The sequence below is a fragment of the Suncus etruscus genome, chromosome 13, assembly GCF_024139225.1.
Source record: "Suncus etruscus isolate mSunEtr1 chromosome 13, mSunEtr1.pri.cur, whole genome shotgun sequence".
In the NCBI taxonomy this organism is placed as follows: Eukaryota; Metazoa; Chordata; class Mammalia; order Eulipotyphla; family Soricidae; genus Suncus; species Suncus etruscus.
Window position 1 is genome coordinate 45,911,772 of NC_064860.1, and position 13,660 is coordinate 45,925,431.

The window sequence follows — 13,660 nt, forward strand, 5'->3', positions numbered from 1 at the left end:
GCATGTGGCTCACTCAGGTTTGGTCCTAGTACTGCATATGATCCCTGCTGGAAATGGCCCCTGAACAGAGCCAGGAGTAAGTCTTGAACTCTGCCCTCTGGATTTTCCCCTCTTCTAAAATAATAACTACAAAAAATAATACTATAATATTAACATAGAACAATATATGTAAGTGAGCCATTAATCTTGGAAGTGCAGAAATAAAGTTTAATATTTATTTAGTTGTTTAATAATGAAAAGCTGTCTATATTTTATAATTAGTAGAACTATTTGAATTGTGTCCTTTCATTAGACATTTAATATCTAATATTAAAGTCTATTTATAGAATAAAACCTTAAATTCTAATACATTTACAGTCTATTTATAGAATAAAACCTTAAATTCTAATACATACAATCCCAACTGTTAAAAATGTATCCTAAATTATGGGACTTTCTGCCATATCTTTTTGTACCACCTCAATAATTACACATTTAAAATTATTACTATAGAACTTAAAAATAATTTTTACATAGTAATTCTGATTTTTCACATGATTTTGCAGCATTTTATAGCACTCTCACAAGACTGTTCCTAAAACTAGAATGACTAGAAAATATTCAAATAATTAGTAGTATAAGAAGTGATTAAAAAAGGCATGAATATTTTAGATATTTTTCTTCAATTATATGATTTTACTCTATGTATTTCAAATATTTAGGTGTTCTGGAATGATACAAAGAGCTATTATACATAAATAGAACATTAACATACTAGAACATGTGTTAGATTGTTCATACCTAGGAAATGTTGATGCATATAAAACTAAGCATCAAAAAACCACATAGAAAATGTAAGAATGGTAATGTAATGAATTAGCCTAACATCATTACAACCAAATGGCACAGTCGATCTTGTCCCCAAAATATTAAACAGAACTAAAGTAATCTGGATATTTGGATTATTCCTGTCTCCACTCTCCACCCCACAAAAAGACTATTTAATTTACCCCTTACTCTTTAGTTCTGTTTGTTGTGTTCTGGGGTATCTCTGTATCCAAGCTCTAAATCTGCGAAAGAATGATGTTACTATTTCAAGGCGAACTTAGATCATACATACAACTTTCAAATTAGGCAAACTCGTAATGATGATAAAGGGAAGTATTAAAATATTTTATTACTATATGTAATTGCTCAATGTTAAAGAATTTAGAGACCAGAGTAAAATAATTTTGAAATTAATAGGCATAGGGGCTTCTCTAAAAGACCACATTAAGGACATAGTTTTCAACAAATTAATTGATAAAACACAAAGCATGGTGCTGCGGTTTGTCTCATTCATTTTAAGGGAGTATAAAAGGCCCCCACGTTAGCCTAGAAGTTCATATCCTGCAAACACTTTGCCCTAACCTAAATCTTCACCTCCAGACACTATGAGCTATTACGGCAACTATTATGGTGGTTTGGGTTATGGCTTCGGAGGCCTGGGCTATGGCTACGGAGGTCTAGGCTATGGATGTGGATGTGGCTATGGCTATGGCTCTGGCTTTGGTGGCTCTAGATACTGTTGCTATCGCCCATGCTGCTATGGAAGATTTTGGTCCTCTGGCTTCTACTGAGAAGATTTACCTATAACAGTATTTTCAGCTCATTTTCCTCATGATAATTCTAATTACTGGAAGCCATTCCATCAGAGCTGGGAACCATTAAATAATGAGCCCATGACTCTGATAGACATTGAGTATTCAGCATACCAAGGTCGACTTGGTACACAACTGAACTTGCTCTAAAATTTGGAGGGGACGGAATATTTACAATTCTGGTATTACCACTACTTTGGAGGATGGATTCTATCCAAACATGTATTCCAATTTGTTCATATGAGGGCTGGGGGAAAAAATCGCTACATTAAACTTACTTTGGCATCTGAAATGTGTCCTAGTTTTCTTGTCTTGACTTCTTAAAAGTATCAGCATTGTGCGTGGGTTTATGAGTGTTTCAGTGTATAATCTGTGTCTGTGTGCTTTGTGAAAAGCTCCCAGGGATGGCGTTACACCTGTAATCAATGTCACCCCGAGGGTCAAAAGATTGTGCTGCAGTTCTTTTCACACTTTGTTAAAAGAATATCGACACAGCTGTCACTGCTGGTAAGTAGCCTCCTATCTTCACAGTGGGATTGTTACCCAACATTACTGCACCATTTGCCATTGTTGTGCTCAAAATCCCGCTGTCTTTTGCTGTTTCCAAGCAGGCCACCATTCTGTTGTGTTGTCAGAAGCTGTGTTCTTAATGGCTTTCTTCTCTGGCTGCTTAAAATATCTTTTTGCAAATGGCCCCACTTATACTTCAATTGAAGGAGCTCAGCCTGAAGAATGATTTAGGAATTGGTCCGCTAGGTTGATACTCTTCTTTCAGGTGCTCAGAACTCTAGTTATGTTTGGATATGTGTCTCAGAATGTCCTCGTTTTCATTAGAGTGATGCCAGAGATATATATGATATTGTTGACTTTAAAATGTCCCCTATAGACTGTACCTTCATATAATTACATTTTTCTTCCTAATTAGCTCAATCTTACAAGCTCAGTGTTTGAGTCTATTTAAAGGGCCAAAAATCTCAAGTATCTGAGTTGTGTGTGTGTGTGTGTGTGTGTGTGTGTGTATTGGAGCACCATTGTGTCTATCCCTACAAGTTAGATGAGGTGATCTTCTTGGAAATTCTGTGCCTCAATTGTTTGCAATATTCAGTTGGTATTTTTACCCTTTTGTTTTAAAACAATTTTATTTTTTTTAACAAATATTGCTTCACAGATAAAATTCTGTAAAACCAAAGATAGCATATAGTTCTTTGGTCTTTCCTGCAGTAGTTTTTATTTATTTGTCAGGCAGAATTTTTTTAAAAAGCTCATAGAATGGTAACACAAATACAACTTCATTCAGGTTTCAACCACAAAATAGGTCAACATTTGACCTACTTCAAATTTATGGCAGTAGCATTCTTAGCTTTAGAATCTATAAAACCAAACTGATCAAAGACAGAAGCACATGGAATCTGGAAAAATAAGACTAAAAGATGTCACATTCAATTTTTTCAACATGCTTATAGCAAATAGATATATTTACTTATATTTTAAAACATATTGAAGTGTGTCTTCAGCTGTTGAGTCAATATTTTAGTAACACATTAAATACTAGACAAGAATAAATGTAGTAGACAGAAGAAAGTCAAAGGGCCATACAAATATTTTTAATAATTACTTTATTTAAGCATGAGATTACAAAATTTTCATTAGTGAACTTCAGTCATACAGTGTGCATACCCCTTTATCAGTGTACATTTCCCACCACCAATATCCCCAGTTCTCCCTCACCTCCATCTGCCTGCCTCTGGACAGGCATTTTATTTCTCCCTCTCTTACTATTTCTATCTCCCTTAATTTTTTCCTTCTTGACATTGAGCTTTGCACTAATATTAATATAGGGGTACCATGCATATTACATTATCTTTTTTCAGCTCCCAGTTCTTGTTCAGAAGATCATTTCTAGCTATCACTGTCATAGTGAACCCTTCCAACCCTAACTCTACTCATGGCTCTTTGTGGTAAGCTTCTTCCTACCATATAAACTGTCAAAAATAATTAGAATTTGGTTCAAATATTAAAATTACCCATGTTATTAGATGAACTGTGATTGGTTCTCTAAGAAAAAGTAGCTGCCAGTTGGGTCAATGAGAACCTCAGTTTCTTAATTTTCTAGTGACTGATATTCTGTGGTAGTAGGTACTTCCTAGGATGAGCTCAATCATGGATTAATTTAACCACTTATCCTACAAATAACCACACTTTAATTAATCTGTGTTAAGAAATTGAGACAGAAAGATGAAGAGAATGTTCTTATGATCTTAAAAAATGGATAAAATAAACATTTTGTTATATATAATTATACCTAGATGTGTTCAGTTGTTAAGGGATTAATGTTTTGATTACAATGGAAATTTATATTTAAGCCTGTGTAGTTAATTAATATTTCCCCAAAGATTTTGCTGAAAATAGTATTGAGGAAAAAGTTTAAGAAAGGTTTAGAATAAATAAGGAAATAGTGTTTGTATTATCCTAAGTACTCTAATTTACACATTTCCACATAAGCAATAATCACACGGAGATTTTCTAGTATAGTTGTACACATTCAATGTTTCCACTAGAGATTTATTTAGAAAGTATAAGGATGTAGAATTATATTGTTAGAAAAGCTCTTTCAACTTCCTATGTGATAATCATCATCAAAAATAGTAGTGGTAGTTATCTAGAAATAACTGTGAGTGGGGATATGAATTGAGGAGATGTTTTGTAGAAATACCAGTGCCCACTTTGTCACCATTAGGCATCTAAAGAAAGTCTAAAGTTGTACACCCAATTGTCGCAGAAAGACATTACTTTGGTGGTCAGAGGTTTTAAGCAGAAATACTAGTTAAAAGTTTCATCAACAATTTCTTGTTAAACTTTAAAGAAAAAATATTTACCATTTTCCAACCATTTTCCTGTATATATTTTTAGTATTAATAGTGATTTTTCAAATTATGTCTTTTTTAATTCAAACTTTTTTATTAATAATATAATTTTATTTTGATCATAGTGGCTTACATATTGTTGACAATAATATTTTAGGTACATGTTAACTTAATATCAGGGGGATTCCCATCACCGAATTGTTCTCCATACACCTTCGTTCTCATCCTACCTCCCATATCTTCCTCCCTCACCTCTGGGGCTGCAAGAATACGTGGTCTCCTATGTGCCTAACTTGTTACTTAGTGGTTTTATACGTTTGGTCTTGGTAGCTCCCTTATTTCCTCCTGTAACTGGGAGGCGGGACTAGATAGATCAAGTTACATGGTTTTGTTTGAAAAGAGAAAAGTAATAAACTGGGGGTAAAAATCAAATACGTGGAAAATGGGCAGAGTCCTTCTAGAGGCTCTCATCATCGGTTTGAGAGATGAAGGGGAAAAAAGTGAATCACCCCAACAGTACAAAAATAAGTTTCAAATAAAATACCCAGTGAGCACTCCAACAATAAAAGTAAGCACCACATAAAAGTCACGATCTTGAGATAAAAACATGGCAGAGTACATGAAGAGAGAAAAGAAAGGAAGAAAGTAAATATATAAATATAAATGGAGACAACAACTTCAATAACCATATCAAAACAATGAAATCAACAAAAACTAGATAGATAAATAAAAAAAAAAGGAGAAAAATTGTTTTGTGCTTTTTTTCCCCCTCCTGCACAGGCACAGTAAATATTGGGGTCTTTTGAAAAGGAATTTCCTTGCCCTAAGAGCTACAGGGTTTTTCCACCCTTGGAGTATATTGTCATGGGATTAACTATAGACTCCGTACAGGTTCATTTACTCTCCCCTCGGTGCTTTCGTGCTGTTTGGAAGACTTCTGCTCCGTCCTGGGTGATAAAATCAGACCTCTGTATCTAAAGATCTCGGCATCTACATAAGTCAAGGGGTGGAATTTATGATGAAGTCTTTCTTTGTGGTTCTAGAAGTTCTGCTCCCTCAGTGTCATTTTAATCCATCTTCTGTGGTCTTGGTCTTTGCGTTGATCCTAGGATGTTTCCAGAAGACCCATTCCATTGCAATTGTCTCAGACAGACCTTTGGAACTGGAGATCATGGTTGTTGTGCAGGCCATAGCTCAAACTTTAGACTAGGGCTTTTTTATTGGTCCCAGGATACAAACAGTCCGGTGATGGTTCTATTAGCCAGTCATCTATAGATGGCAATCTTGGTTTTTGGACAGACCAAAGGGTGACAAGTCTTCTGATTTTGTCTTATCGTTAGCTGGTGGGGCAGGATAACCTGCTCTTAGGTCAAGTAGTTCCCATTTTCCTCTTTGTCAGGATATCCTATTAGAGCTAGCACTTGATGGTGTCCCAGGAGTATTAAGGATGTCCCAGACGGGATTTGTTTCCTGTAGCTGTTATGAAGAATGGTGTCATTTCTATGTCTGGGATCCAGAGTTCAAGGCTGGACGAATGATGTCTAATCACCTGGGGTCTAAGTTGGGTCCACATGACATATTTTCAGGGTGGGAGATGTTCCTGTATTGAAAACAAGTATGAGTTCTTATCCCTAGTAGATAAAAGCTTGTTTTTATATGTAAGATTTCCCCCTTTTTTTTAGTGTGTCTTTGCAGGGGGAAATGGTGCTACATTATATTGCCGGTGCATTTGTGGGTGGAAAGAGAAGAAAACAGAACAGGTCACACTCCCCAAAAAAAAATAAATAAAAAATAGAAACAAAACTATGTGTTCTCACATAGATATATAAAAATTTAAAAATGAAATAATAAGGTAATTAAAGAAATAAAATGATACAATAGACTATCTTATATTTGGGGGAAAAGCAGGTAAAAATGTACTGTGTACAGGTCTTATACTTATGATGGAAGTATAGGTTTCCCCATTGTTTTTTGGGGTTTTCTTGTGGTGTGTGGGTTCCCGAGCGCCTTTTCATCATGCATCCTGACCTTCTTCAGATTGGTAAGAGAATCGCTGCAGGAAGGTCTTGGGAGGAGTTCTTGCTTTGGGGGTACTTCTAGAGCTAAGTCCGTTTTCAAGTAACAGTCCATATTAGGAAGAGTTGGTAAGGAGGGATGCACAGCATGAGTCAGCAGGGGAGTTGGTTGGCTCTTCTTGCCGGGGATGAGGTGTGGGTTTGACTGAGTGTCCCTTCACTTGGGTGCTGGGTACTGGTTCGTTGGGGTAGTAGACGGTCAGTCTTGATGCTTAATGGATTAAGAACTGAGAGTGAAGAGTTTTAATAAGGTGGGAAATCTGGATGGGGTGAGGGGTGCAGGGATAGTCGGAAATCCAAAGGAGGGAAAGGGGAAAGTATATAGAAGGGGCAGGAAAGAAGAAAAGAGAAAATACATTAAAAAGAAAAGGAGAAGAGAAAAGAAGAGAAAAAAAGAAGAAAATACTTAGAAGAGAAGAGAAAAGAGTAAGGGAATTCTAGTTTGCTTGAATGTGTTCGATGAATAGGGCCTATAGTATAAGTCTGAAGGTTACTGTTGCTACTTCGGTGGTTTGGCTCGTCACGTGCTTCAAGTCCTAAAAAGAAGGTATAACCTAGAGATAAAGTGTATGTTAAAGAGTTTTCTCGGGACATTCTCGTAGTGCAAGCCGGGTATGGTGTCTCGTGTGACTGAGCCCCGAAATACCATCTTAGTTTGTCTATCCTTTGTATCCAAGAATGTCTGTGGACAGAAAAGCTGAGAGTTTATTTTAAATATAGTAAGATTAAGGCATTAAGACATATTGTTATGCGATGTTTCCCGATGGAGTCTGAATAACCACCAGATCAGAATAGCTCCAACAATGTCTTAAGGTCTACAACACCCATCCCCATATTACCTTGGTAAAATAATTGTTTTAATAATAACTATAAATTATAAATTTTTACATACAACAGATAATTTATAGAGTTTAATGTATGGAATTACCTCACTAGTACCCAGCACCCAAGTGAAGGAACACTCAGTCAAACCCACACCTCATCCCCGGCAAGAAGAGCCAACCAACTCCCCTGCTGACTCATGCTGCGCATCCCTCCTTACCAACTCTTCCTAATATGGACTGTCACTTGAAAACGGACTTAGCTCTAGAAGTACCCCCAAAGCAAGAACTCCTCCCAAGACCTTCCTGCAGCGATTCTCTTACCAATCTGAAGGTCAGGATGCATGATGAAAAGGTGATGAATGTATCCAAGATCTACAATTACCCATTTTTAACTTTAATTAAACTCATCGTTCTTCCTAACCATGCACCATTTCTTGGCATTTTTAGTAACATAATCCAAAATCAAATGTTTGTCATCTTTTGATATCATCTTTTAACTTGTAAATAGCACAAGTGAAGGAGATTATTCTATTTTGTTCTTCTGAATTACTTGATTCAAAATTATGTTCTCCACTTCCATCACAGTTGCTGCTAATTGCTTAAGGTCATATTTTGATTTGTCTACAGTGTTTCTTTATATTTATATGTGTATAAATATATCACAAATTCGTTTTACATTAATCCAATAAGCCATTTTTTTTTGTGGTTTTTGTCACACCCGGCAGTGCTCAGGGGTTATTTCTGGCTCCATGCTCAGAAATTGCTCCTGGCAGGCATGGGGGACCATATGGGACGCCGGGATTTGAACTGATGACCTTCTGCATGAAAGGCAAACGCCTTACCTCCATGCTATCTCTCCGGCCCCCCAAAAAGCCATTTTTATTGGGATTGTCTCCATATCATGGCTGTTTTTGTCAGTACAATAATAGCATATCTGTGAATATATTTCCTTTTGTACTACTATTTTTGTGTTTGGGGTACAGATATCTAGACTTGGGATTGTTGGTTCCTATGGAAGCTTAGTACATACCTTTTTTGAGTACTCTGCAGACTGTTACTGTTTCCATTGTGGTTGAACCAGATGACAGTGAGAACTGATGGTGAATAAACGTTTTATTTTCAGTCCATCCCTAATAAAACTGGTTTTGTTGAGTCTTGATATGTGCCATTAGCACTGGTGTGATGGTATCTCACGGCTTTGATTTGCATCTCTGAAATTAAATGACAGTCAGTACTTTTCCCCATGCCTAATGGTTGTATGAAATTTTAAATGTAAGGTTTGCATCAGATTATGTAATTTTTTGGTCAAATACTAAGATATGCAATTTTGTTCAATATTAAATCTACTAGTTGGTGTGGATATTTCTAAAAATGTTATGGACTATAAGAAGTGTAAAATTCACATGTGAATATTTCTGCCTATATTTGAATATAGATATACTTTACTAAAAACTTACCTTTTGATTGCATTGAATAATAGATGAATAGAAGTATAGGCTTTATATTTTATCTTTTGTAATTATGAATTTATTTTCATTCTTTTCAGTAAGCTACCATGTACTGAGATAAATCAATTGAACATTTAAAAAAAAGTATTCTGGAGAAATGATGTTTGAAGTGTCAAGTGACCAGTATTTTCCTTGAAGCAAGAAGTAAATGGGTTTTATTTCATGATGAATGCTCAGATTATAATACATCTATTGGAATTTACAAAGACATTCATTCATCTCTCAGAAAAATAATGTACAACTTGTTAGGATGAAATTAAAGCATGGAGTGTGTAATTTTTGATTGGTCAAAAACTGATGAATCTAAGCCTCATTTCCAAAAAAATGTGAGTAAAAAAGAGAAATAAGGAAAAGAATCTCCAGTGAAGTGTAGGTAAAAGAAAAATAAATCTTATTTTTCTAAAGAGCAAAAAAATGAAGCTGGAAAAAATGTTTTATATAAAAATAACTAAATAATGTTTCCCATACACCACCAAACCTTCAAAGGTAACAAGAAAAGCCACTGGAAAACAATATGGTCAGGAGGGAAAGAAGAGGTATAATGTCAAATTCAGAATTACAGTGTTTTATACAAAGCTAAAATAAACACCACGAAGTCTATAGATGATGATTATTTTACAGTCTCCACCATATATAAGACATATAATCTGGATCCAATATTTGAAATTGAAACCATAATGAAAGTACTTATTTTTTTTAAATTCATTAACTATTTAATTCTTAATATTGTTGCTTTTCTATCACCTGTACTAGAAAGCAACCTTCATAAAGTTGACAGATTAACTTTTCTTCTTTACTGTGAGTTTAGATTTTACATATAGAAGTATAAATTCCATGCAATTTTCATCAAAATTTGGATGCTGTTCTTGAAAGACTTAGAACAAGCTCCCCTAAAATTTGATAAAAATAGTATAACTTCCTAAGCAGCCAAAGTTGAAAAAAAAAAAAAGAGATGGTAGATCACACATATTCTGACTTCAAATTGTGCTATGAAGCTTTAAAACTATAAAACAACAAAAATTAAAAAACTTCGGGCCAGAGCAATAGTACAGTGGGTAGGGCATTTGCCTTACATCCGAATGACCTAGGTTGTTGGTTCTCAAGCCTGTCAGGAGTGATTTCGAGTGCAGAGCCAGGAGTACTGCCTGGGTGCTGCTGAGTGTGGTCCCCAAACAAAGTGGATTATAAACATTGAGATTAGATCAGAATCCAAAAGTGACTCAAAATAAAGCAAAACTCTTGGCAAAGATAAATGAAAAAAAAAAAACAAAACAACAATGACATTACATTAAATGGAAAAGTTACTACATGGCAAAAGTTATTACATGACACTTACTTGGGCTGAAATTAAAAAAATAACACCCTATGGAAGTAGAACACATCTGCACTCAACACATAAGAGTTAATATCTAAGAAACATTAAATACTCAAAACCTCTATGACTATACAACTAACAACTCCATAAAATTGGGGAGGGAGGTAACAAAAAATTCTCTAAAAAGGACACATGACAGTCAGTAGACATGAAAAAATGTTCACCATCATTTATCTGGAAAATGAAAGTTGAAATGACAATGAAATATCAATTTGCATCAATAATATGTCTAAAAACAACTGCAAGGCATTGTTCACAGGGGTGTAGTTAAAAAGGTGCACACTTTTGTTCTTGGATATATGTCATAAAGGTTCAGTGTTTAAGAAAAACATTTGGAAATGTCTCTTTAAAATAAAAATTAGAACCTCCACATGATTAAAAAATTTCGCCTTCTTGATTTCTACCCCACATGGTTTGCTGCCATCTCTCTACCTTTTGTTTAGAGAATTATCTATCATCTCTCCCTATTTTTGTTGGGGTTTTTGTTATTTTGTTGTTGAGGTTTGTATTTATATTTCATGGACATTAGCCCCTTTATTTTTCTATGTGTTAAATGCAAATATTTTCTCTCATTCAATAGGAAATTTTTTGTTAATTGAATTTCTCTTGCTATGAAAAATATTTTAATTTGATGTAATCCCATTTGTTTACTATTTAAGTCTTTACGAACACTGGATTTACTTTTTATTAATCACTAATTTTTATAAATCAAGTATTTCTTGTATGAACCTAGTTACATTCCCCCCCATGCCAGTTTCCTTCTAAAGACTACATTAATTTATTTGATTATAGAGCCAGCATAAGATACCATTAGATAGATATTTAGGCTCCTATGCAAAAAATGTACTTGTTTAAAATGGCTTTCAGTCAGTAATTTGCTGTGTGACCTTGTATTTGTAATTTAATAAGATAAAAATGGAGTATGAAGGAGTGTTAACAGTGCAAAGATTATAAAGAACCTTAGAAGTTGAGTAAATATTAATTATTTTTTAGAAAATAAAAACAAATTGTATAAGAAAGTTTATAAGAATCCTATCTGGGATTTTACAATAAAAAAGTTATTTACATACAAACTCTCAAGAACTATCCCCAAATTTTCTCTTTCTTTGATAAGCATTAACAAACCCCTGAGCTAAATTTTAATTTTCCCATGTCCTTATGATTATTTTTTTATTTGTGGTACATATGAATAAAGTAAAGTTTATATGTAATTACCATATCAAATTGACAGGGGTATCTATTTAATTACAAGATATTTTTAGAGTGATAAATTCTTTTCATCCTCTGAATTGTCTAATTCATTATTTGAAATTTTTCCAAAAAATTTAATATAATGTGGACTTTTACATGATGTACTCCTAAAGCACATTTAACATATTTAAAAATAATATAGAGAATTGTCATAATAAATAAAAGAAAACTTTATAGCTAAAATTTGGCAAAATTATTGGAGATGAATGTAGTGGTATTTTTAAAGATTAAATTTTAATAAAACTATAATTTTTCTACAGAATCCAGCAAAACCCTGAGGTTTGGGGGAGAATATGGTCTTTTTTTGCTGGTTTACTACTAAGAGTGAAGAGAGGAGGCCAATGAATTGGTGTTTTACAAAAATATAAAGCTTTGGGTTAGTACATAAATAAAAGTTAGATATTTAGAAGTTGAAGAGAACAGAACATAGGAGGAATTCCTTTGGTTAAATCATGTGATATCCTCTATTACTGATGTATCTCTCTCATGTAAAATATGTAGTTTTCCCTGGCTTATTATAAGTTCTAGTTTTTACTTTTTTAAATAAGTTACCTTAACATTTATTGAATCTAGATCTTCTAATTAAAACATATTCAAAAGTCTTTTGAGACCAGAGAGATATTATAGGTTGGGCACTTGGCTTGCAAGGATTAACACAGGTTTGACCCTTTTCATCCCATATTATCTGAGGAGTCCTGCTGGAAGTGATTCCTGAGTACTGCCCACCAATAGCCCTTTAACCCCAAAGAAAAATCTTTTATCATAATTTGTAGTCTACTCCCTTCAATTTGTACATTATAACATTTTATCAACAATTAAAGTAAGTGCCCAATAACATTATAATGAATAAACTGGTAATAAAATGTTAATAAAGTTCAAGAAATGTTCTTCATGCTATTTACTATTTTAATCTGTCTTTTTAAAAAAGCAGAACTAGCTGTACATTTATATCAGTCAGTTTATTGCTAATGATAGAGAAAATAATAAGAAATGGAATAAATAAAAATAAGGCATACCATTGAAGAACAAACTCCCTAAACTATTATAACAGCCTCATTTTTATATGCTTATGCTAAGCTAAAGCTGAATTGGAGCTCTTAAATTTTAGTCTTCGTCCATCATTAAGATCATTGTCGCATAATTCTATGAGTTCTTGTCCTGTTGTTAATTAAAAGAATTAAAAGATACTGAAATACATAGTGAATTGAATTAAGTTTGAACTCTGACCTTTTATGACCCATAATACAGAATATAGAACCTGGAATAAGGCTCTACTTGTGGGCAGGGAACTTTTACAGTGACTAGGAAAAACTTTTTATGTTCTCTGCAATGATAACTACCAAGCAGACTTACTCTACCAAATGCTTGGGGAATTCCTTTGTCTTTAGTTTGATACTCCTCTTTAAATTAAATACCAACTTTGAACTAGCAAATGGGCTTCTCTTTTGAGTTTCAAAGCTCAAAGCCTTGACTTATACATTATATATCATAATTGATACCATTTTTCTTAACACTTATTTCAGGAAACCACTATAATTTACACTATGTAAATTCCTGGGAGAAGAAAGGCAACATCTTTGGCATAAAAAAGCTAAGATCCAGTCACTATTAAAGGAAGAGCACAATTAGAAAGTAAGTGTAATTCTATGTGATGTACTTCAAAGCTGTCTGAAGCTGTAGAAATTTGTTTAAGAATTTGAAACTCAGAAACCAAAGCAAATATAGAATTTATAGACACAACAGAAACTTATTAGAGAAAACAGAAAACAAAAAACCTTTACCCCCAGGAATTTAAATAAAGTAGAAAATGCAGTAAGATTGCATAACTTTTAAATACCTGGATACATAAACAAGTTGGAAGTCATGGCTTGGCATTCTGAAACAAGATAGTTGGCATAATTTTCAACTAAGGTATCCTATTGGTTGACATCAGTGCGGGTCTCACAACCATCAGTATATATAAATGTCTCCGTGTAATGCCACTTACAAACAATTCAAAGCACCCAGTCAAAACTACTCTCTTCAACACCATGAGCTACTACGGCAACTATTATGGAGGCCGGGGCTACTATGGAGGTTTTGGTGGCCTCCGTTATGGCTCTGGCTACGGTGGGCTGTTTTATGGCTCTGGCTATGGTGGGCTG

At 34.1% G+C, this 13,660-nt stretch overlaps 1 protein-coding gene across 1 annotated transcript; it reads left to right on the top strand.

Moving 5' to 3' along the window:
- The first annotated feature begins 1,412 nt into the window (after positions 1-1,412).
- LOC126026129 (keratin-associated protein 19-7-like) lies at positions 1,413-1,598 on the top strand. Its single transcript, XM_049785840.1, has one exon. It carries the CDS (start codon positions 1,413-1,415, stop codon positions 1,596-1,598), a length of 186 nt encoding a protein of 61 aa, XP_049641797.1.
- Positions 1,599-13,660: the final 12,062 nt, after the last annotated feature.